Here is a 25,352-nt window from a genome sequence, read left to right on the forward strand (position 1 = left end):
TTGTTTCTTTGAATTGTTTTATGGTTCACTAGTAACCATAGAAACAGTAACCGACTTACCACTCGCTACCAATCAAAACCACGTGTAAGTGTAAAGTAGTGACATCAACACAAGGTTAATATTTATTTCTTGATATTATTAGTGAATGAAGCGGTAATACATTTCACAGTAATAAGTAATAGTTGTTAAACCGATGGTCTAAGTTTTCATGGTGATCTTGATTCTCCCAGGTCACGCTCTGGGTCTCGATCCCCGCACCCCTCCTCTCAGCGAAGACGGTCGCGCAGTCACGATGGGAGGTCTTCGGGTCGCAGACAAGAGGAGACCAGCGTAGAACAGCTGGCCAGGAAACTACTGGAATCCTCTGGTAAGAGACCAGTAATGGAGGGAGAGTTACAGGTAGAGGACCTCGTGGATAAGCCAGGAGAGGGAATGATTTATTCTTTACGCACAGTTAACCTTATGGGTAATTTTCATAGTACTTACATTAAAGGTCCCATGACATGAAAATCTCACTTTGTGAGGTTTTCTAACATAAATATGAGTTCCCCTAGCCTGCCTATGGTCCCCCAGTGGCTAAAACTTGCGTTTGGTGTAAAACTAGCACTAGCTGTTCTGCTCGCCTTTGAAAAAACGGAGGCTCAAGCGCGCTGATTTGCAATGTCTGTATTCATGACGTCATCAGGAATCTCAGCTCCTCCCCTTACTCTGCCTGGCCCGCCCAGAGACGTTGGCCCGCCAATGAGACTCGACCGTGCGAGCGCCACATGTGTGTGTGTGAATACACACACTGTAACGCAAGTGTTTCTTGTCGGTTCTTTGACGTGTCTTGTATTTCCACAACGAGACTGTCGTGGGGGTTATCTGAGCCATGGTTGAGAAGGAATTGGGGGAAAGGAACTTTGGTTTGACTCGCTGAAGTACATGAACTGCGACATGCCGCCGGTTGCCGCGAGGCACCATCGCCCGGCAGCGGGCAGCCGGCAGCAGGCAGCGCGCGGTTCAGTCGACTTCAGGTTGATGTGAAAGTGGAAGAACCAGAGACGTCGCAGAACCCGACAAAGTCGTTTGTGATTCATAATATCGTCTGGAGGCGCACACAATATGTTATATGATATAGATATCTATGTATTATATGATATTATTTAGATATAGAGCTCCAGGACTGTAACGCAAGTGTTGTACACTTCCTTGTTATTTGGATAACCGTTCTGCTGTTGGTGTGATGGCGCATAACACGTCGGACTCTCGTCTCTGGTATTTCTACAACGAGACTCGTATTGGGGGTTATCTCAGCCAAGGTTGAGAATGAATTGGGGGGAAGGAACTTTGGCTTTGACTCCCTCAAGAACATGAACCACGACAAGGAGGAGAAAGGGATCTTTGCCGGGCAGCGCTTATGCACCTCCGCCTCCGGCGGTGGTCCCTCAGCGGGGCTCAAGCGGGAGACATTCGCCGCCAACAATCCCTTTCTCCTCCATGTCGTGGTTCATGTTCTTGAGGGAGTCAAAGCCAAAGTTCCTTCCCCCCAATTCATTCTCAACCTTGGCTGAGATAACCCCCAATACGAGTCTCGTTGTAGAAATACCAGAGCCGAGAGTCCGACGTGTTATGCGCCATCACACCAACAGCAGAACGGTTATCCAAATAACAAGGAAGTGTACAACACTTGCATTAGTCCTGGAGCTCTACATCTAAATAATATCATAAAATACATATATCTATATCATATAACATATTGTGTGCACCTCCAGACGATATTATGAATCACAAACGACTTTGTCGGGTTCTGCGACGTCTCTGGTTCTTCCACTTTCACATCAACCTGAAGTCGACTGAACCGCGCGCTGCCTGCTGCCGGCTGCCCGCTGCCGGGCGATGGTGCCTCACGGAAACCGGCGGCATGTCGCAGTTCATGTACTTCAGCGAGTCAAACCAAAGTTCCTTTCCCCCAATTCCTTCTCAACCATGGCTCAGATAACCCCCACGACAGTCTCGTTGTGGAAATACAAGACACGTCAAAGAACCGACAAGAAACACTTGCGTTACAGTGTGTGTATTCACATTGATGTGGACGTTGAAGAACCAGGAACGTCGGAGAACCCAACGCGGTCGTTTGAGATTCATAATATCGGCTCACACAGCTTTTGGCCGTGATAATATATATTATATGATATAGATATCTGTGTAGGCTATATGATAATATTTAGATATAGAGCTCCAGGACTCCCGTGTGTTCTAGAATATTTACAGAACACGGCTAAAGGCTGTGTGCGCCTCGCCATTGAGATACATCCACTGTAAACAGAGCGCATGGTACCGTGGCTGCAAGCTGCTCAGGGCCGCACCCCCACCCTCCTCCTTGACACGCCCACCGAAACAGCGCATTTGGGGGAAGCTCAATGTGCGACTGGCTCGGAGTGGCTGTAACTCTGCACCACGGCTGAATTTCGGGAATGTCTTTGAATACTGTTAGTTGCCCACTAATACCTATATTAAAGAATACATAAAATAGCATGTCATGGGACCTTTAATGAAATGTTTCTTCTGTCTTTCTTGCCCGTCTTCCTCTGATCGTCACGCCTCTTCTCCTCTTCCTCTCTACTTCTTCTCTTTCTCTCCATCTCCTCTTCTTCCCCCTGTTGTCTTCCTCTCCTTCTCCCGCTCCTCCCCTCAAGGTGTCCAGAGCTTCACTGGCTCCTCCAGTCTAGAGCTTGTGGTCCAGTCTCTGGCCCCAGTGCTGCTGGCAGAGCTGGCCAAGCTGAAGGCCACTTCATCATCATCCTCTGCTTCATCTAAAGAAAAGAAGCCATCCTCCCCCTCGTCATCTAGAGATGAACAGAAGCAGTCATCCTCCTCATCTAGAGACGAGAAGAAGCCATCCTCCTCATCTAGAGATGTACAGAAGCAGTCATCCTCCTCATCTAGAGACGAGAAGAAGCGATCCTCCTCCTCCTCATCTAAAGATGAACAGAAGCAGTCATCCTCCTCATCTAGAGACGAGAAGAAGCCATCCTCCTCTTCCTCATCTAGAGATGAACAGAAGCAGGCATCCACTTCTTTGACCAAAGGAGGGAATGAACCACCTTTGTCCTCTTCCTCTGTTAAGGTAATCAAGAAGGTGCTGGTTAAGAAGAGTGTACCAACTAAATCTGCAAAACCTCCAGGGGTGAGTAGTTGAGTAGTTTTCACCCTCCGTCTTTCACACTTGAATCTCATGTTTTCTTTTCTCTGCGTCCTCGTCTCTTTCCGTGTATCTGTGTATAACTCTGTCTTCTGGGTGTAGTCGGGTCTCCTGGGATTTGTACCGGCCCACCCTCCCCTGCTCCTGTCTGGGCTTCCCTCCACGGTCACCCAGCAGCAGGTGTTCTCCGCTGTAGAGAAGTTCGGAAAAAGCAGACTCATTTCTGTGGCGCAACAGCGACAAGAGGTGAGCGCTAACCCCTTGTAGTTTAACTCCTGAAGTCAGAGTATATTTTGTTGGGACTGAACCAGACCCATGACATATTTCCACTTAAAGTGTAAGTGAACATGAACCCACAGTTTAAGGTGGAATTAAACATGGTGAGATCAAAGTGTTTTTGAGCTGTTGAGCTGTACAAAGGATGTTACAACGGATGCAACAACTCGTGATACTTTTATTTTTTTACCGTTGTTTTTTAAAGTTGTATTTGAAATGTTACGCTTAGAAGCTTTACCCTCACTCGGCCGCAGACACTAAAATTAACCACTGCTCAGACAGAGCTCCAAACATCCACACACAGCGCAGCGTTATTATGAGTGGCTCCTGAAAAGATGTGCTTTGTATGCCTGTGTCTTTAGGCCACGGTGTACTTTCTACAAGAAGCTGCTGCTCATGCCTTGCTCGGCTTTACGGAGCTGAAGATTGGTGGAAATCCAATCACTGTGACACAGAAAGCCGTGCAATGCAACAAGACGACTGCGCTCGGTACCAAGGGGACCACGCCTGGCAACAAGAAGGCCACGCCTGGCAACGCGACAACCACGCCTGGCAACAAGACAACCACGCCTGGCAACAAGAAGGCCACACCTGGCAACACGACTACCATCCCTGGCAACAAGACAACCACGCCTGGCAACAAGACAACCATGCACGCCAACAAGACGCCTACTCCCAGCAAGTCAACAATCACGCCTGACAACAAGGTGACCACACCCGGCAACAACACAGCCACGACTGGTAAAAAGACTGCCCCGTCTGGCACAGGACCAATTATGCCTGGCAACGAGGCCGCAATCCCTGACAACATAACAGCCACGCTTGTCAAGAAGACTACCATGCCAAGCAACTCAACGACTGTGCCTGGCAGCACAACAACGCCCGGCAACAAGATGAGCACGCCTGGCAACAAGACTGCCACGCCTGGGAACAAGTCTGCCACGCCTGGCATCAAGAAGGCCACACCTGGCAACACGAAGGCCACACCTGGCAGCACAACTATCATCCCTGGCAAGGCCACCCCTGGCAACAAGAAGGCCACCCCTGGCAACACGACTACCATCCCTGGCAACAAGACAACCACGCCTGGCAACAAGACAACCATGCACGCCAATAAGACGCCTACTCCCAGCAAGTCAACAATCACGCCTGACAACAAGGTGACCAGACCCGGCAACAACACAGCCACGACTGGTAAAAAGACTGCCCCGTCTGGCACAGGACCAATTATGCCTGGCAACGAGGCCGCAATCCCTGACAACACAACAGACACGCCTGTCAAGAAGACTACCATGCCAAGCAACGCAACGACTGTGCCTGGCAGCACAACAACGCCCGGCAACAAGATGGCCCCGCCCGTTAACGTAACGATCACACCTGGCGGCGACACGACCACAACCGGCAACACGACAACCATGTCTGAAAACAAGACGCCCACTTCCAGCAACATAACACCCACGCCTGAAAACAAGGCAATCGAGCTCAGCAACAACACTGACATGCAAGGCGACACAAGGACAATGCCTGTACAACCGGTGGCCCCTCCATCTCTGGTTGCCAAAGTCTTCCCCACAGTCCTCTTCCTCAAATCAATTCGTGAGTATCTACCAACCCCAATCATTCTCCAATCAATAAGTACCTCAAGCCCGGTGTTAGATTTGGGCATATAATAAAGAATTTGACCATGACCTTGCTGACTTTTTACAGCGCTTATTTTCTGTCTGTCATTTTAACAGAATGTCTGGATGTTCGGTGTTGGAAATGGAAGGATGTAGGTCTAATAACGGCATCAAACACACATACTCACACAAGCACACACGGCAAATAATTAACCTTGGTCTCTTCGCCGCTCTCTCTCCATATAGCTCCTACCCTACGCCACCAGTGGTGCCACCATCATGGTGACTGATCTGCCAGAGATGGAATGCGATGCTTCCACCTGGTCTTCGTTCACACGAGTTTTGGAGAAGTTTGGCAACGTCCAATGTGACAAATGCTTCATCCTTCCTGAAAACTGCACGGTAAAGTTGAAACATAAACATACATTCTACTTAAACCTGCAACCATGTCACTTTGTACCGCACTGATGGTCTCCGTTATAGTTTGTTTATTTGTGTCCAGGGCATCAGTGCCATTGTTGTTCTTTTAGTGATGCCGACTTCTTTGTGTGTCCAGGCGTTTGTATCCATGAGTGCCAATAAGGTGGCAGCACTGATGAAGTCGCTGGTGATGGGAGCCTCCTTGAACTCCAAAACTGTCCGCTGTCACCTTCTGAAGGAGAACGCCCTCGAATCTCCGGTACACACACAAACTCACACACGGGAAAACTGCATTCTCTGAATCAATGGAGGTCTTGAAACGATTTGATGTGAATACTGGGCTTAATCTGACGTAACAAAGCCCCCTATTTCCACAGAGACCTGCCCCTGGTTTTCTTGATTGTAATCTATAATTACAGTATTTTATATTATTCTATAGTATACAAAATCAGGCTATTGACAGCCTGTAGCTATGTGTACAGTATATTAGGGGTGGGAAAATAATCGATTCTTCGATGCATCGCGATTCTCGCTTGAACGATTCTGTCTCGATGCAGATAAATTAATAATCAGAATTATTTTGCCTGCTGCAACATTCTGTTCGCCAGAGGTTTTTCATTATTGAATTTATCTTCAGTGTGGATTGGCCAATCTGATTTGTCTTGGCACGATTGCGATTCAGCCTACGCATAGAGTGCGCGCAAACTCACAGCCAGACCCAAGAACTCCTTCTAACTCGATAGCAGCTTTTCCTTTAATGACATAGAAATGAAAGATTAGAAGGAAAATACAACTGAAACCAATTTTTTGCATGCTTCCATATTGTGTTATAATGCAAGCTGCATTGATTATTGCATTGTTCATAGAAAGTCATATTTGTGACAAAAGCTTTCTCTCTTATGAAATATTAGATAAGTTAATTCATCTGTTGATGTCTTTAATGATCATCACAAAAGTAGGAAGTCATTAGCAAACTCTGAGTAGCAAACCCAGATGTATATATATATTTTTGAAAATCAAGCATGGAAATGTGCATAAAAAAAAATGTTGCATCGATAATCGCTTCAGAATCGAATCGTTGACCTCATAATCGGAATCGAATCGTGAGGTGCCAAAAGATTCCCAACCCTACAGTATATATGTAAGACTGAATGCAGAAGCTTTCATCAATGGAGAGGGACAGTCGTGATACTTCGAAAAACTGAATTTGTTAGTGGAGGATGTTTGCCGTTTAGTGGAGGCGCTGTCACCCTGGTAATGACCCCTCACTGCCTTTCAGATCACCTTCTATAAACATCTTCTGCGCTGGAGTGAAAAGGTGACACGCACACACTCACACTCCCACTGCAATCTGGGACAATCACAACCTTCAGTCTTAGCAATCATGTTTGTTAAAGTGATAAGTTCCACAGAGCGCCACAGGAAATCTCTCATCTCAGTGGCCATCAAACTCTTAACTCCTCCCACTACCAAGTGTGTGAGTCAATTTTTTGTTATGTATTGGAACCAGAGGACCTGCGCAATTTGGTGGCACTTTATTTTGAGATGAACTTCATCCGGGATCAATACAGTCATCTGTGTCTGTAAGGTGGTGTGATCAGCCGGAATATGTTAAACATCTTGCTTGTCCGAAAAAGGTTCTGGCTTTATTACCGAATCCAATGAGGTACTGGAGGAATCTGAAACACTTCCTTTTAATATACCCTGATGTACCCTCAAGACCCACTCATTGTCCAATGAATCTTGTAGAGCCGCTTAAAGGGTTTTGAAGTTTGGCACAATGGTGATTGAAGAAACATCTTCAGATTTTGATAGGAGGCACAAGTCAAATCACTCTAAACAATACTATTGGAATCCAGCCCAGGTGTTGAATGTCTACTTCCTGTGGTCTAGCTTTATGATGAGTCTACATTGGAGTACAGACTGGTGTACATCAGCAACATTCCTGTTAACAACTACTGGATGTTGGCCTTCAATGAAGGCCTCAGAAAGACCGGAGGAGTCAGGCTCTACCTGCCGCTGATTGGCAAGGTACAAACATGCACTTCCTGATCTGTTCTACCTAATTTGCTTAACAAATGGCAACCTGAAACATTTTGGTGTGTGTGTCTGTGTGTGCGCTCGTTTGTAGATATTTGTAGAATTCGTCACGGTGGAGGATGCAGACCGATTCGGTGTCTGGCTGTCCGAATTTCGGCCGTCAAAGTTGAAGAGATGGAAAATCTGTTTCTCGCGTCCTGGTACGTGATACAACAGCACCACCTAGTGGACACCATGCAACAGCACCCCACCTAAACCTTATGCTCTTGTTGATGTCTTCACACTGCAGATAGCATCCTCTACTCTAACCACTGTCTCCACACTGTAGATATCAATCCTCGACTGTGTGTGTGTGCGTGTGTGTGTGTCCCCAGGCCTCGACCAAGACGTATATGAACTCTTCAAGGCAGGGCGTGAAGATGCATTCTTGATTACGCTGTTCACCCAGACCGTATTCTATCCCACCCTGTCCCCCCAGTTCTACACCCCTGGTGAGACCCCTAACTATCCATGTTGTTCTCTGATCATCAAGTGGACTGACATCTTTTTATCCTCGGGCTCCATTTGACCCCAGCAATTCAAACCTCCCGAAAATGATTTTTAATTGTTACCCAAGGTTATGTGTCAGGTACTTTGTTTCGCTCTGTTTTGCTGGCTACCTTAATAACACTTAACTTAAACATAATCAACAGAATATGAAGCAAAAAAAAGTCTTAATGTAATGGTCAGGCTGAACCTGACCATTCAATTATTGGATAGTTGGAGGGGAAATCATTGATTAATATTATTAATGACAACTAAGATCACGTGTTTCTTAATGTTAAAGGGATGGTTCGGGGTAAATTCACCCTTGGGTCCTTTGCACCATAACATCCAGCCAAATAACCCCTCAGAAGCTTTTTCCCCTCAGAAGTTTGTTTTTAAGTGTAAGGAAAGAGCTAGTGAATTCAGCACTCCATAGAAATGTATTGACAACTGAAATAATTCAATTATTTCTGTTGTCAATACATTTCTGTGGAGTGTTAAATTCACTAGCTTTTGTCTTATTACTTTTGACTTTTGTTGAGGACTGTTACTCGCTTTCCCCAAATCCCAGAAGTGGCATCGACGTAGCGTTAGCAGCCGACAGTTGAAGCTGTGTGTGGGGGGGGGGAGGAGTGCGACGTCTGGCCTGCAGGGGGAGCTAGTGGACGGTTGGGAACACAACGGATCGGCTGGGGGGGTTGGACCTGGTTGTGAGCAGGTGCCCGTGATCAGGTCCAATCAGGGAATGTGTGTTTCAGAACCAGGAAGTGCATGGATCTCGACCGTTATGATATAGTTTGAGCCTGTCTTAAGTTTGCTTTATGGAATAAAAGAGCTCCCAACAAAGGGACAAAGGAAACTGGTCTCCCCGCGCTCATTACATAACGGTCGAGATCCATGCGCTTCCTGGTTCCGTTGAGGTTGAGCAGTCTCTCTCTCTCTCTCAGATAACATCTCTCTCCTACTGAAACACAAAGCAGGCACATAAATACACATTCCCTGATTGGACCTGATCGCGGGCACCTGCTCGCAACCAGGTCCAACCCCCCCAGCCGATCCCGTGTGTTCCCAACCGTCCACTACCTCCCCCTGCAGGCCAGACGTTGCACGTCCGTCCGTCCCCCACGCTGTTATTGTTAATAAACTCTTGGTGTACTTACAAACTTTACTATGCCTCGTTTAATGAGTACAGACCCTGTTTGTACTACTGACGAAGTGTGGTAACATTCCAAGCATTATTAGTGGGGTCATTTACAAGATACAGGACAGGTTCCATTAGCGCAGGTACTAACCCAGTCGACTGAAAACTCTTAACTTCACCAATGTTCGACCAAGGGATTCTTCTGAGGGGGTATTTGGCAGGATGTCATGGTGCAGAGGACCCAAAGGTGAATTTACTGCGAACCATCCCTTTATTGATATTGAAGCTGTGTCAAATATTGTTTATGGTTATAACAATGAAGCCAGCCTCGTGTGTGTTGATTCATAATAATGATAAAGAAAGCCAACCGGGCTGTATGGACTCCTGCTAATATTAATGATTAACGTCGCTATTGTCTGACCTCTCAGCACACAGGACGGTGAACGGACCAGAAGACCTTGAGGTGAGACGGTCCGTCTGTCTGTCGGCATGCATCCCAACGATTAAAAGATAATTCTCGATTAGGGATACCCTAATTTGACCTTTTATTCAGAATGATGATGTTATTGTCTGTTGGGGCAGTGTGCAAACACCTATAGACATTCTCTCTCTAATTATTTTATTATCTCAACTGATTCTTTTTCCTGAAGTGGGCGGGGAAACATTTGACTGGGCAGAGCGTAGTCATGGTGACAGGGCTGGCGTTAAGCACCTACCGCCACATGGACCTCGTGGATAAGGTGTGGCCTTACTTCGTGGAGAAGGACATCAGCCGTGTGTACTACTCCGTAGTGATACTACCTCTGCAGAGAAGGGTACGCACGCACACCCACAAACTGTGTTTGGATGTCATGCAAGTCATTATGATTATTATGTCCTTGCCTCCTGTCCGCCATTCTTTTTCCGTCTTGCCTCCTTTCCATCCTCTAATGTCTCCTCCTATCTCTCCTTCTCTTCTTTTACCTCCACTCCCCCTCTTCATCTCTTTCCTCCTCCCCTCTCATCTCCTCCTCCTGTCTCCTCCTCACTTCTTCTTCTCCTCCTCTCTCGTTTCCAGGCCTTCATCCACTTTGACGACGCTTTGAAGTGTAAGGAGTTTGTCTCAGATTTCCTCCACAAGCCGTTCACTATAGGAGGATCTGACCTCACCCTCCACTTCGTCCTGGACCATCTTGAGCCCTGCACCTCAGAGGTATAGACACAGAGAATACAATCTGTAATTATGCTTGAATGATGTACTGTCATGACATTGTGTGTGTGATGTCATGATTAGGGATGTGAATAACTTCAATTTCTTATGGTTGAATAATCGATGGGTGGTGTGAACGAATAATCGATTATTCGATGTGTGCCGACATTCACAAAGGCAGCCATGGATCATCGGCAAGAAATCACTTAATATCTTAAACGCAAAACAACTACCTGCTAAGTAGTTCCAGTGAAATTGTCTGTTCAGCCCTCAAAACGAGAGCTTGTAAATTGTGAAAAATGCATTTAACTGTAATCCGAAAACGCGGTTATATACTATAGTATAGTCCCTATAGAATCGGTGGTATAAAGGCTGAATCGAGACGGTCTATACTTTCAACATAAAGTACGTATTTAGAATTTGAAATTCGTCCCAGCCTTTATACCACAGATACTATAGGGTCTATAGCAGGGATGCCAGGGTGAAATCTGTCAGGGGGCCAGATTGTTTTCAAGTGGGACCTCGGGGTGCAAAATTACCGGTACACTTTTGGCCTGGCAAGACCAAACACTAAACAAATAGACATGCTATTTGATATAATTAATGAAGGCCTGCTATACATTAAAAATTAATTGCAATACACAATAGCCTCGCAACGAAGCATACAATTATATGGCAGCCAAAAGCAATTTACCCTTTTTAACTGTGTAACATCAACCTCTGTATGTCAGTAACTTATTTAAAATATTTTAAAAACAACAAGTTGACTAGGTCACATACATAACACAAGTAAACTGTAAATTACTTTCATCAAATTTATTGACAACTTGCACATAAAATCATCTGGATGCACAGGCCTAATTAGGCAAATTAAAAAGATGGCCAGGCTAAGTAGCCAAGGCCTAAAGAAGTCAAAATATGTACCAAGGTTAAGTACTCAAACAGGTCAGGTGACTAAATATTAAGTAGAAATTAATAATAAAAAAAATATTACAACATTACAACAAGCAACTGATAGCACATTAACTTTGTCAATCAACTGCCACAAATATTTCCACATACCTATCTCCTTTATTTCCTCCCCATCATTACTTCCCTGCACTATGAAACATGAGGAAGCCAGCTACATTTTACATGTCGAAGCCAGAAGCCTTTTAGTTTTCACCAGCTTGTCCACATTGGGGGACAGGCTCTGGGCCGTGGCTATTTTCATGACATCATTGAGATGTCCATGTGTCAGGCGATTGCGCACTTTCGATTTATTAAAATTCATTACTGAAAATGCCTGCTCGCATAAATATGTTGTGCCAAACATACAGAGGATTTTACCTGCAAAGGCAGGTAATGTCGTCTGATGTTGTACTCCTTACCTTTACCTGCAAAGGCTCGTAATGTCGTCTGATGTTGTACTCCTTTGGCACAGCCACTTGTTGCGAACAAATTAAACATTTAGGTTTGCCCCCCACTTCCCAAAATAAATACTTTTCTTTCCATTTCTCCTGAAAGACACGACATTCAGAGTCAACCTTCCGCTTCTTTGATAACATCCTGACTGATATCGAGCGGGAGCCACGTGTTCCTTAGAACGTTGGTCAGTGCACACGCTGCAACTGAGACGGGCAAGACAAACTGTTGGATTACGTGGAAAATAATTAAAAATAATCATTATACTTAAAACCATTAAGTAAGGATAAAAAACAAAAGTACATTTACATTTGTTGATATTGTATCATAATTGTATTTATAAAAAAAAAAAAAAAAAACTTATACAATTGATAAATAAAAATAAATAAATAAAACTCTTCCCAACCACTGATGTAACGGGGCCGAATATGATGTCAATTCGGGCCGCCACCACGGCATCCCTGGTCTATAGCATATAACCGCGTTTTCTGATTTCAGTTTAATGTAACAGTAAGCTGACAACTTCTCTAGTTAACAACGCAACTGCAAATTAACCATACGGAGATAGCCATGGCAACCGGTCAAACAAATGTTCTTATGCCGATAATTCTGCGTGCACATCCGCCGTGTAGATAGACAAATAATCCTCCTATAATTGAATGGTCTTCATTTATTTTCTATGGCAAGTGACCATGGTATAAGCGGGATAATGCCCTTGGACAACTGTCCAACATTAGTTCCGTCCGTTAATTCTTGTTTATTTGAATGGGGAAAGAAATGTAACGGTCCAATTGTTGAAAATCGACTTTGGGAACGAATAATCAAATAATCGAACATTCTGACAACATCGCTAGGGAACGAATAATCAAATAATCGAATATTCTGACCCATCCCTAGTCATGACAAGTTATTTATGTGATGTCATGATAGATTATGAATGTGATCTAATCGACAGATGATTTATGCTCTCTTTGCAGCTGCAATTGTACAACAGACTGCTGCAATGGACCAATGTTGTACGTTTTTTATTATCTTCCATCTTCTAGACTTGTATACTGTTATGTGTGTATACGTTTGTTTTCTTATCTAACAATCTGTGTTGTGATACAGGAGTATATGCTTTGATTGAACAGTATGTTGTAATATAGCAGTCTGTGTTGGATAACAGTCTGTGTTGGGATGTAGCAGTCTGGGTTGGGATGAAGCAGTCTGGGTTGGGATAGCAGTCTGTGTGGTAGTAAAGCAGTCCGTGTTGTGCTACAGGAGTGTAACAAGGCTGATCACCAGGACCAGCTGATACTGAAGGAGATGGATTACTGCAACAGGGAAGATCTGAGGTTCACCTTTAAAGACATATTGAGAAGAACAAGCCCCAACAGCTGGGTCAGCTGCTTAGTCCTCGCCAACCGGGTACGTCTCGCTGTGGTCCTACTGGATGGGTAGAAGGGTTGGGGGAACGGTAGGGGGACGGTAGCATAGAATGAACTACGGTATGAATGTGACCTACACAATGAATTTCGGCCAAAACGTTCAACCTATGTAGAGCAAAATTCCTCCTTCCAAAAGAAGGAGAAAAAAGGATGCACGCTCATCAGTGAGGTGTGTGTTCACCTGATTGGTTTTCAGTCTCTGTTTACGACCCACTCCAGGTTTCACACCAAAGATTGTCTCGGTGGTGGGGGATTATAGGGATTTGAAAAACAAAACATTTTAAAGGTGACCCATTATACCATCTGGTCTGACTGTGATTAGCCGTTACAAGCAGTTTTGAATATCTGCCTCTTCTGACATCACAAGTGGGCATGTCCACCTAGATGTATGACAGAAAGATGAGCAATGTCTGCTACAGTCCACTGGGTAAGAGGTCGATTTTTTCAAAACGGCTTGTAACGGCTAATCACACTCACACCTGGTGGAATATTGTGTCACATAAGAGCAGGGCTTCTAAAAGGCACAACTTCAACATAAAGAGTACGTGTCGTGTGGAGGAAGGATACAACCTTGTCGTTGATCCGTTATATGGCGGCCCTGATCTGAAGCAAAGGCACACAGAGATGTTGGCAAAAGAAGATCATAGTTGGGCGGTTTCCTTGTGTTCTAGCCCCTCCCAGTTGTATACAATATGTCTCATCATTTTAATTTATGCCTATATATTAGGGCTGTAACGATACACAAACTCACGATTCGGTTTGTATCACGATTTTTGACCCACGGTTCGATACATCCCACGATTTTTTTAAATTTGAAAAGCATTTTATTTAAACACTTGTATTCCAATTAACTTCATGTAACTTTTAATAACAAATAATTTGGAACACTGAACAGATTTGAACAGAAAGAATAATATTAAAGTATAGCTAAATTAATAAAGAAATAACCAAAGAAGTTGGGTGATGCTTTTTGCTGGTAGGCAAAAACCCTCAACTGTTTGGTTGGTTTTGTCAAATATCCTTATTAGCGCTTCTTATTAGGCTATGTAGCTTAAATAATGACAAAATCAGGCCGTATAGAATGCAACATGTTTAATAGCCTAACTTTCAATAGATGGGGAAAAACGTCTTAACATGAACGTCGCAATAACGAGGCATAGTGAGTAGCATATATGTGTGTGCGCGAGAATGGCAGTGTGCGTGTGTGTGACGTCAGCGAGTGAGTGGACGAGCGAGGAGAGCGAGCGGTAGCGCGTGTGTCTAGTGAAGAAGCGAACGAGTCCGGTAGAATAAAGTACCCATCCTGTCAATAATCGGTGGCCGCTTCATTCCGACCTATAAGCAGACAAGCTGCCGGTCAAATCACACAAAACTATAGAGACAGGATGACACAGGCAATTTTTTTCGCGCTTGGCCCACTCTGGATAAATGTCGTTCATATTGCATATGAGGACTTCGACGGCTGTGGAGAAATGCAATCCTCCGTAGCCACGGAGAGCTGTCATCACAGAGAGGGCATCTCGTCGCATACCTACGGCATCGATAGGAGGGGGCGCTGTCAGCAGACTATTATTTAGACAAATTATTAGCAAATTTCAATCGGACAATTTGACCGGAGAGTTAGAAAGCGCATATCGCGCTTCTGCCTTCTCACACCGCGAGACTCGAGGTTCGTGGATTTGAGTGTCGCGATTTCGGTTTCGATACGCGTATCGTTACAGCCCTACTCTATATATCTATATCTATATCTATAGATATAGATATATAGATACACATTTTGCATATTACATCACTTTAGGAGGTAGATTGGTAGGTGTCGGGTAGGTAGATGGGTATGAGACGTTACCTACAATGACAACAAATACATGCTCTCTTTCTCTAGGTGGTTTTCCAGATCGTTAATGGAAGACCGGATTTATTGAATATGCTCAATGCTAAAAAAAGGAGGACTCAAGGTCAATATGGGTACGTGTTTTCATTCCTTGCCCCCATCTTTGCACACCGACATAAGATTAAATGTTTATAGGTGAGTGTGAGTGTGTCTGTAATTTAAATAAATAAATGGTCTCTCCTACAGGAAAAATCGGGAAGGGTGGAAATCGTGAGTCTCTTAGTCTCCTTATCGATTAGAAACGTTGTCAACATCTTTCGGGTTGCAGACTTTTGCAGTCACTGAAAGCTGATCTAACGATCAACCATTTTGTTATTTCAGGGTAAGCGATTTCACGTCAGGCATTCAGAAAATAGATGTCAGGACTGTGATCAACAGTCCCCAGCATGCAAAGTCTGGCCAATCGCCACCGGACCCCTCAGGTCCTGGCCCCTCAGGTCCTGGCCCCTCAGCGCCTGGCCCCTCAGGTCCTGGCCCCTCAGCGCCTGGCCCCTCAGGTCCTGGCCCCTCAGGTCCTGGCCCCTCAGGTCCTGGCCCCTCAGGTCCTGGCCCCTCAGCGCCTGGCCCCTCAGCGCCTGGCCCCTCAGCGCCTGGCCCCTCAGGTCCTGGCCCCTCAGGTCCTGGCCCCTCAGGTCCTGGCCCCTCAGCGCCTGGCCCCTCAGCGCCTGGCCCCTCAGCGCCTGGCCCCTCAGCGCCTGGCCCCTCAGCGCCTGGCCCTAGCCCCTCAGCGCCTGGCCCCTCAGGTCCTGGCCCCTCAGGTCCTGGCCCCTCAGGTCCTGGCCCCTCAGGTCCTGGCCCCTCAGCGCCTGGCCCCTCAGCGCCTGGCACCTTAGCAGCTGGCCCCTCAGGTCCTGCTCTCCTAACCCCCGTGGCTCCTGCAGAACTCGGCGCCTCAGCCCACGACCAGGACTGGCCCCCGGGCTCCGGCCCCCAGCCTCCAGCCCTGAGTCAGGAGATGTACCTCTTCTTTGCTACGGCCATCCACCAGCATCGCCAGGCCAGAGTCGAACAGGAAGTGAGACGAGGTGGACAGGAAGGAAGCCAGAGAGAGGTACGGTTTCGTCCTAGCTCTCTTGTCTCCAGCATAGGGGCTGTGTTGAGGTGTTGGTTCTAAGGCCACAGTATCGATAAACTTAACTGACTTGGTGCTGCTATCGGTACTGGAGAAATTAAGCAAATACACGTTCTATTAATTTAGGCTAGTTATTATATTGCGCTAGTTATATAAATCGTCTGCAGATGTCACGATTAAAGCAAAATTATAAAGAGATAATTCCCTGTTTCTCTGATTAAATCGTTAAAATCGTAACGAATGCCATCCCTAGTCAGGGCTCAGAATCTTTCCTCTCTTTGGAACCAGCAGGTCTCAATGGACTTCGACAAGACCACCTCCTCTTCAACGACAGCCCACTCCTCATCCTTGTCTGGAGCCACAGTGTCCTCCTCACATCTCCCCAAGTCCTCCTCATCTTCTTGCGATCTCCCAAAGTCCTCCTCTTCTTCTACTTCTTCTTCTCTCCCTCCTCCGGCCGGAGTAGTCCCTTCCTCTTCTGAACAGAACACACAACAGAAGTGTGAAGAATCTCCTGTCCAGGTGTCTGAGGCTGTTGACACGACACTCACTCCATCGCCTACCAGCCAGGAAGGGTCACGCATCACTACCACGGAGGAGGCGGAGTCTCTTCCTGCCTGTCCACCAATCACAAGGAAGGAGGTACTAAGTGTAGCAGCCATGGTATGTGAAGATGACATGGCGAGGCCTGGCCACATGATGGCAGCAGAGACCTCTCTTAAAAGTGCATCATCACTGACGGGAAAGGATGTCTTACAAACTGATCCATGTCTGGAGGAAGAGGGGAAGAGAAAGGCCCAGCAAGAGTTAACCCTCACAGGAAAGGATGTGGTCGTCTCTCCCAGCGAAGACATGAAGGAGAACAGTGTAGAGGTGGATGAAACACAAGAGCAGCTGGGTGATGAAAAGACAAGCAACCAGATGCTCCGTTTGAGGCCAGAGTGTGGCGAGGAGACGCCACACCAAACCCCGGTCCAGCCTGAGACACCAAGCCTCCCTGACCCTGAGAGCCAGACCTCTGAACCCCAAGAGGAGGAAATGTTGGCCAAAGTCGCTGATGAAGCTGAGCCATTCCAGGAGGTCCCAGAGCACAAAGAGATTTTGGAAGAGGGGAAGAATACAATTGTAGAAGAACAAATGCCTTCTGTGAATGAAGAAACCCCATCGGTAGTTTCGGAGGCAGCTGATGCTTTACTCAACGGTGCATCGACAGAGGAAGGAGACACCAACCAGCTCATGGACTGTGTTGAAGGATCTCCTCCCAAAGAGGAGGAGCAGAAGACCAAGGAAACCCAAGAGGAGCAGAAGACCAAGGAAACCCCAGAGGAGGAGCAGAAGACCAAGGAAACCCAAGAAGAGCAGAAGACCAATGAGCAGAGCAACAAGGAAGAGCAGAGAGGCAAGGAGGTGCAGACCAACAAGGAGAAGAACAGCAAGGAGCTCAAAGAGGAGGAGCAGAGAAATAAGGAACCCACAGAGGTCGAGCAGGGTAGAAAGGATCCAACAGAGCAGGAACAGGGTAACAAGGATCCAACAGAGGAGGGGATTAAGAAAAAGGAGCCAACTGAGAAGGGGCGGAACTCCAGGGAGCAGAGCATCAAGGAGGAGCAGGGTAACAAAGAGGAGAAGAACAGCAAGGATCCCCCAGAGGAGGAGCAGGGTAACAAGGAGCAGAGCAACGAGGCCCCCACTGAAGGGGGGGACAACAAGGGGCCCGCTGTAGAGGCGGGTGCTCCTGAGATGGAACAGCGACGATCTAAGAGAGGTCACCCAAGTCCAGCGACCACGCCGCTGTCCACCAGACGCTCCACCAGACGCTCCACCAGGCACTCCACCCCCTCCATGAAGAGGGAAAGCCCTGGGGAGCTACCAGTGGAGAAGGCAGTCTCTGTAGAAGTGGAAGCCTCCTCCTCCCCCCGGGGAGGTGCAAGCCCTTCCTCCGGGGCCCCCCTCCCCCAAGGTCACCCCCATCCAAAGGAAGAAGAGGTAGAATACCAGGTGACGGACTCTGTGGAAGGTGAGGTGATCGAGGGAGTCCAGCTCCCCACCAGGAGGAAGAGGGGAAGGCCAACCAAACAGACGGCCAAGAACGTCCGGATGAAGAAGGAGCAGCCCACTGCCCCGGTAGCAGAGGAGTCCGGCAAGAAGCCAGAGGAACCGTTGGAAAACCAGGCCGGTCCAACCAGGAAAGAGACCAAACCCCAGGAGGCCCCAGAAGAGAAGTCGAGAGGCCAAGAGGATGGTGCAGAAGAAAGCCAAATGGGCGACATAGTGACCCCAAGCAACGCCAAACCAAGGGTCTCCGACGAAGGGGTCAGTTTGGAGGAGGTGGCTACATACCAGGTACTGGACTCTGTGGAGGACGAGGAGCTGGAGGTGAAGGAGGGGCCACCCGTGACGAGGGGCACTAGGGGCAGAGGAAGGAAGGCCAAAACCCCTACGAGGAAGGAGTGCAAGCGGAGTCTAGATGAAACCGTGTTTGAGGTGTTGGATTCCATCGGGGGCGACGTGTTGGAAGACGCGCCAGCGCCAGAACAACCAGGACGACCCCGACGGGGGCTAGCGAACAATGACCCAACGCCTGAAAAAGATGGAAAGGTAGTACCTGACGACACTCCTGAAGGAACGCACGGCAAGCAGGAGCAAGTCAAGAAGGAACAGGAGGTGGCCCGTCAAGTCATGGAGGAGCCACAAGGTGACGAGCAGCCTGCTGCCGGAAAGAGAAGGAGTGGACGAGGGAGGAAAGAGGAGGTGGCGGTCTCTGGGACCTCCAAAATGGCCGCCAAAGAAGGTCAACAGAGGGTGAAGGAGGAGGAGGTGTACCAGGTGGTGGACTCCACCGAAGATGACCCCCATGAGGAGGAGCACGTCGACCCCCCCGGTCCAAGGAGAAGGAGCCAGCGGAGGGACCCAGCACCGGCCGTGACCAGAGCCCCCAGAAGGCCTGCTTACTCCACCCAAGGGGAGGAGCCTGTGTACCAGGTAGTGGACTCAGTGGGGGGCGAGGAGGAACCGGCTCCAGTGGAGGAACAGCCGCCAGGGTTAGAGCCTAGGAGGGGGCAGAGAGGTCGTAAGGTCGCGGGGAGCGACTCCGCGACAGAAGACAAAGCGGCAAAGAAGATGAAAACCACGGAGCAAACCGTACTGCCCAAAGTAAAGGAGGGTGTTGGAGCAAAGAAGGTGATGGACGGAAGGAAGGAGAGCCAGGAGCAGGAGGAGAACGCTCTGGTGAGTCTGGATGAGGTCAGTGAGGAAGAGGAGGACTACCCCGACGATTCAGTTGAGGAGGAAGAGCTGAGGAAGAGGCAGACAGTCGAGGAGAGGCGGAGAGAGGAGGAGGAGGAGAGGAAGCTGGGAGAAGGAATGGAGGGGCTGGTGACCCTAGATGAGGTTGGAGAGGAGGAGGGGGATGAGGAAGAGGTTGGTCCTGGAGGAGAGGAAGAGAGTGGAAGAAGAGGGGAGGGCATCACAGAAGAAGAACTGCAGGCGTTGGTCACTCTGGACGAGATTGTTGAGGAGCCAACACATTCAGAGCCCCTTCCAGACGACCAATCAGAGGCCAGGTTGAATACTGAGGTGAGAGAAAAGTGAACTTATATGCAGATAAAAAGTTTGTATTCAGGATGATGGGGATTGTATAACAGGCTCTTATTCTGTCCTTCACTCCCCCTATATCCCTCGAACAGACGGTCTGTGATGAAGAGCAAGCGTCTTCCTCCATCGTTGGTGAATGTAAACAAAGCGAGGAGCAAGCAGGTGTGTGTTTCAGTTCTTGGCCCATTCCACTTCAGAGGATTTGATTGGCTGATTGTGATGGAGGATAGTGCTGCCGTGTGTGGAGGTTGTGACCTTTGAGCGTGTGTCCCACAGAGGAGTGTGTGAGCTTCGTGACCTTGGACGAGGTGGGATACGAGGAGGAGGAGGAGACACAGCCACGCAGCAAAAGAGGTAGACAGGCTACGGGTAAACCTCACTCACTCACTCACTCACTCACTCACTCACTCACTCTCTCACTCTCTCACTCTCTCCCTCTTATCTTCCAACCTGGCTCCTCCTTTTTTTTTCCAGAGAGGAAATGCACCAGGAGAGAACAGCAGCAACAACAACAACCAGCAACGGCTAAACCCTCGGGGGAGGAATCCCCGCCCATCCCAGCCCATGCTACCTCCCTATTGGCCGGCGAGCCCAGGGCTGTTTTGAGCGTCAAAGGAGCAGAGCCAATGGCAGAAAGCCCCGCCCGGGATGTTGAAGAGACGGGGTCTGAGGAGACAAGGCTTCTGAGGAAAGGTACATCTCTCTCTTCTGAATAAAGTACTCAGAAGAGAGTACTTAATTTTTTTAACAATGATGGCCCAAAATGTAAGGGTTTGTGCTTATCACAAGGAGTTTAATGGCAATTATAAAGTTAAGATGGACATTATGTCGTCATTTCCTACCAAGCCTTTACCGTCTGTCTTTCTGTCTCTGTCTGTAGCTTCCAGTAAAGCGAGGAGGGTGAAGGAAGAGGCGGAGCCTAAGAGAGTCCGCTCTTACTCTCCCTCCGTTGCCAACGACTACACCCTGCCCGCGTTCACCCCCAACAACCCCCTTGGTGAGAGGAGAGACACACACATTATATCCATGACAATGACATGTGTACATGTTTGAGGTGATGTTATTATTTTCCCCATCTCTTGATCCGTGCGTCTCTAGGGTCGGAGCATGTGGTTCCTGGGTTCTACTGTAATCTGTGTTCTGTGTTCTACAAAAACGAGACCAGCGCCAGGACACTCCACTGCAGCCGCTTGGGTCACTACAACAACCTGAAGGCAGGCACACCTGTACACGCACACATACACATGTACATACACACATAATGGAGCCAGAAAACATCAGTTCCACTATTTAGTGCATCATCCATAGGGGGGGGACCCCATTGCTCAATAGTGTGCTTAAAGTCAGTTACCCAAACCCTCAAAAGTTCTCATTGCTTGTGTCCATCATATTCCCAATAATTCATGTCCAAGAAGCAAACAAGTTATGGTCGTTTTTGGTTCATCAAATCCCCCCCCCCCCAAAAAAAACTCCCTACTTTAAAGGAGACATATTATGGTGTTTTCCCAACCAGCAAACATATTATTTGAGTTCCAGAAAACATGTTTTTGAAGCTATTTGCTGGAAATAGCTTTTAGGGAAAAAATATCAGCTACCGCTATTCCCCTCTGTTTCAGACCCCTCCAGAATGCGCTGTTTCTGGTGTCTGTAGCATTGATGCAAATGAGCTGCTGCCCATTGACCAATGAGCTGTCAGACTGAACCACAGCATGGAGAAGGGATTGTTGCCGTTTGCTGACTCCTGGAGCTCTATATCTATATTATATCATATTATATACGGGTACATATAATCTATCTAATATCACGGCCAAAAGCTATGTGCGCCTCGGATGATATTATGAATTATAAAGACTGTGTCTGACGTCTCTGGTACTTCCACAACTAAATACTCGTAGTGGGGGGTATATCAGCCATGATTGAGAGGAATTGGGGGGAAGGAACTTTGGCATTGACAATTACAATTTACAATTAGGGCATTCAGCAGACGCTTTTATCCAAAGCGACTTACATCGTTTAATACACATTGAATCACACACACCGCAGAGTCAACCATGCAAGGCAACAGCCAGCTCGTCAGGAGCAGTTAGGGTTAAGTGTCTTGCTCAGGGACACATTAACACTCAGCTAGAGCTCGGGATTGAACTAACAACCTTTCGGTTACAAGACAACTGCTCTACCTCCTGAGCTAAGCCAACCCCCATGACTCTGAAGTCCATGAACCGGTACATGGAGAAGAAAATGATTGTACTCAGGGAGCTGAGCTGCCGGACTGCCTCCGAGCTCCCTGCGCCGGAGCTGCCGGCCGCCGTCGAAGCCGTCCGGCCGCAGTCCGGCAGCTCCGGCGGTGTACTCCAGGAGCTGAACTGGCGCCGAAGCTAGGTGGCAGCTCCAGCGGACTAGCAGCTCCGGCGGCGGTCCGGCAGCTCAGCTCCGGGAGTACAATCCCTTTCTACTCCATGTCTCCTCCTCCCGACTTCCCTTCGGCAGCAGCTCCGGCGGGGTGAGCTCGGCGCCAGAAAACTCCCGGAGCTTAGCTGCAGGGCTAGCGCCGAGTTCCCCCCGCCGGAGCTGCTCGTCCGCTGGTCCACACAATCTTAGCGATGCTCTGATTGGAGGGGAGTGTGGAAGTGGGAGGTAATATTCAAATGTGCCCCCTTCCTACGTAGGAGGGGGCGACGAAACTGACTCGCTCGTTTGGTAGCTGGAGGCGGGCTGCTTCCAGAAATGCGTATCTCACTCAAAAAAATCATGTACGGACTTATTTCAAAGTTTGTATGCGTTTTGGAGCACCATCTACCCACAACACCCCAAATCTCAGGAAAAGTGCTGTTTGCATAATGTCCCCTTTAAAAACCTCCCCCTGCTTCCTGGTTTCCTTCTTAAAGGGACGGTAGTCTCCAAAGGGCCCTTGTGTCAGCGTCCTAGTCCATACACGACCAGATAACCCAATGGCTACCCTACTGACATCCTGTGGGTATTGTAGGATCTGACCTGTCTGGATTACTCTTCCCCGACCCCGTCTTCTAACCTGTTGTATCTGCGACCGCCGCTCAAGTTGTGAGTCCTTAGCCTGAGAGCTGGTATGATGGTCTTTTTTGAAAGGCGGGCCGCTGATTGAGCTCCTCCGACGCGAAGCCTGGAGATTCACCCTCAGCACCTTTAAAGGTGACAGGTGTGAGTGTGATTATTAGCCATTACGTTTTGAGAATCGGCCTCTTCTGACATCACAAGTGGGCGTGTCCACCTAGATATATGACGGATAGATCAGTCTACAAGCCTTCCCAGTGGACTGTAGCAAACGTTGCTCATCTATCCGTCGTACATCTTGGTGGACACGCCCACTTGTGATGCGACTAGAGGCAGTTTTTCAAAACGTCACGGTCACCCAATTCTACAGTTGGTCCCATTGAAGCCGTGTGCCCATTCTGACACTTAAATTACTTGAGACATCGTAACTCGGTCAAATTTCAACCGTTTGCCTTCGTTCAAACCATTTAACAAATGTACACACTATCTTCAATAATATCCGGAATTTCGATATCATTTAGACTTTATTCAGAATCAGTATTAGTTTCATGCCGGCTTCGTTTTCAGTTTGCCTCACATTGCCAGATTAGGCGTTTTTCCCTGCCAGATTTGGCTACTTTTGGAGGACGTTCAGGCAGTGTTGCCAGATTGGGCGTTTTTTCCCACTCTTGAGCTACTTTTAATCACGCAGCGGCTCGCTATTCTCTTAAACACACACGCACACAGTGTGCAGGGCAATACATTTTGGATTTCTAGCAATGCTTTGCGCTTTTCATTCATTTCATTCAACTTTATTGGTTTCCAACCATTTACTTTTTATTAAATGGTGTGTATTTTTACATTGTTTACTTAACATTTCTTTATGTCTTTATCTATGTGGCTTTATTCAAACATATTTTCAACCTCACATTGTACTACAGCACTCACCGCATTCTCTGCAGGAAATGCATTTTCTAGTGTTATGTATTCTGGTGAGGGAAAGGCTGAATCGCTACCATTGGCTCTGCACACTGGAGCTGTACATTTTACATAAACCTTAACATGTAGGACATTAAGTAGATGCTTTTATCTAAAGTGATCGACAGTTCATTTGTCGTAAGAAAGCGAAACAATGGATCGCTGTCTGTTCAGTGAGGATGTTGATGGAACAATCACTTCCAATTGCTGGGTTAACACATTCCCCGCGATCAACCAAGCTGTAAATACATGACTGTTACGTATTTCAGCGGCACACACTAAACTCACTCCTCCTCTTACAGAAGTATTATCAGGGACTCCAAGAGGAACAATCCAGGAGCCAATCAGGAGGCTCTACTGCTGGCAACTCCCCGAAATGACTCTAGCCCCGCCCACAAACAACCGTCTCTTCATTGGTTTCACCGGAATATGGAGGAGTCTCATCTACGTTGTTCAATAATTTTTTTATATCGTTTTGAGTGTGTGAAGAAGGAGATGAGTTTGTTTAGCGCCAAAAGAAAAGGACGATGTGTACTCTGATCGTTCAGAGTACAGAAGGACAGAGGTCTGCACTTCCCAGGTCGTTATTAGATGGCGTTCAAGATATAGAAGACGGCGCTGGTCTTACTTTTTACTTACTTTTTACTACTTTTTACAGGAGTCATCATGGTGTGACCGCTTTATTAAAGCATGTTATGTTCAATGATTTCAAATAACAACGTTCAATAAAAGTCAGCAAAAATTGAGTAATTTCTGTCATTGAGTTGTTTGGCACTCTCATATTCAGCAGATGATCCATGTTGGGCTTTCACCAAATAGACAAACCAGGAATACAAACACAAATTGTTATGTATAATGAATATCTTAATACTTGTGTAATACTTGATTATACATGTTAAATGCATATATATATACCATGCATATTACATTTTCATTTAATTTCCTAGGATGTATTGCGGTTTGGAGGTGCTTCTGATTGGCAAGAGAGACCTGGTACACGTGTGAATGTTTTGTGTAGATTTTGTTTGAGTGTTGGGGGTAACGAGTTATAAAGTATCGGATTACAGTCACGATATTACTTGTTGGGGTAACGAAGTAAAGTAACGCATTACACTAACGTTACCCCAGCCATGTTTGCCTGTTTTAAAGTTATCTCTTTAAGGGGTGGGTGCTGACTGTGTGTGCTGCTCTTGCTTGCCTCGGCACGTTGCCATAGCGATCGATTTGAGTGACGTAGCTGCTTGTGCGAAGGAGTGTTGGAGCGCTAAAGCAGGTAACAGACATTAACAGGCTGGTTGCAGGGTTCATTGTAGAAGACTATTGAATTGCCCAGATTTAGAGAAATACTAGATAAAATAGCCGTGACTCGCAAGCCAACATACAACAGAAAAACATTTGCCCATTACCTGAACAAGTGTTATTCCGACATGGAATTGAAGCTCAAAATAGTTTTAGAGTCCCTGGATCATGTGTCCAACACTACTTTATTTCGTTACCCCAAAAAATTATATCGTTACTGTAATCAGTTACTTTGTTACTCGTTCCCCCACACAGCGAATAGTGTTGGGGTAGTTACTCAAACA

The 25,352-nt window shown here is 47.1% G+C and overlaps 1 protein-coding gene across 4 annotated transcripts in view; it reads left to right on the plus strand.

Annotated features, from left to right (window-relative positions):
• Positions 1–24,515, plus strand: part of LOC115529132 (uncharacterized) — a 37,537-nt gene extending 13,022 nt beyond the window's left edge. Inside the window, exons 7-32 of one of the 4 annotated variants that reach the window (XM_030337622.1) lie at positions 231–367; positions 2,679–3,169; positions 3,287–3,430; positions 3,823–5,056; positions 5,197–5,231; positions 5,326–5,481; positions 5,636–5,758; positions 6,779–6,817; positions 7,393–7,530; positions 7,631–7,739; positions 7,914–8,030; positions 9,634–9,668; positions 9,856–10,020; positions 10,263–10,397; positions 12,776–12,814; positions 13,062–13,208; positions 15,111–15,193; positions 15,306–15,329; positions 15,441–16,170; positions 16,480–19,767; positions 19,878–19,947; positions 20,062–20,154; positions 20,260–20,478; positions 20,666–20,782; positions 20,884–20,999; positions 24,072–24,515. In XM_030337622.1, coding sequence (XP_030193482.1) covers positions 231–367; positions 2,679–3,169; positions 3,287–3,430; positions 3,823–5,056; positions 5,197–5,231; positions 5,326–5,481; positions 5,636–5,758; positions 6,779–6,817; positions 7,393–7,530; positions 7,631–7,739; positions 7,914–8,030; positions 9,634–9,668; positions 9,856–10,020; positions 10,263–10,397; positions 12,776–12,814; positions 13,062–13,208; positions 15,111–15,193; positions 15,306–15,329; positions 15,441–16,170; positions 16,480–19,767; positions 19,878–19,947; positions 20,062–20,154; positions 20,260–20,478; positions 20,666–20,782; positions 20,884–20,999; positions 24,072–24,149 — 8,062 coding nt within the window. In that variant the 3' untranslated portion in view covers positions 24,150–24,515. The remainder of the gene's footprint in view (positions 1–230; positions 368–2,678; positions 3,170–3,286; positions 3,431–3,822; positions 5,057–5,196; positions 5,232–5,325; positions 5,482–5,635; positions 5,759–6,778; positions 6,818–7,392; positions 7,531–7,630; positions 7,740–7,913; positions 8,031–9,633; positions 9,669–9,855; positions 10,021–10,262; positions 10,398–12,775; positions 12,815–13,061; positions 13,209–15,110; positions 15,194–15,305; positions 15,330–15,440; positions 16,171–16,479; positions 19,768–19,877; positions 19,948–20,061; positions 20,155–20,259; positions 20,479–20,665; positions 20,783–20,883; positions 21,000–24,071) is intronic. The other 3 variants (XM_030337624.1, XM_030337623.1, XM_030337625.1) reach the window with 3 other exon arrangements.
• Positions 24,516–25,352: the final 837 nt, after the last annotated feature.

The sequence above is a fragment of the Gadus morhua genome, chromosome 17, assembly GCF_902167405.1.
Source record: "Gadus morhua chromosome 17, gadMor3.0, whole genome shotgun sequence".
In the NCBI taxonomy this organism is placed as follows: domain Eukaryota; kingdom Metazoa; phylum Chordata; class Actinopteri; order Gadiformes; family Gadidae; genus Gadus; species Gadus morhua.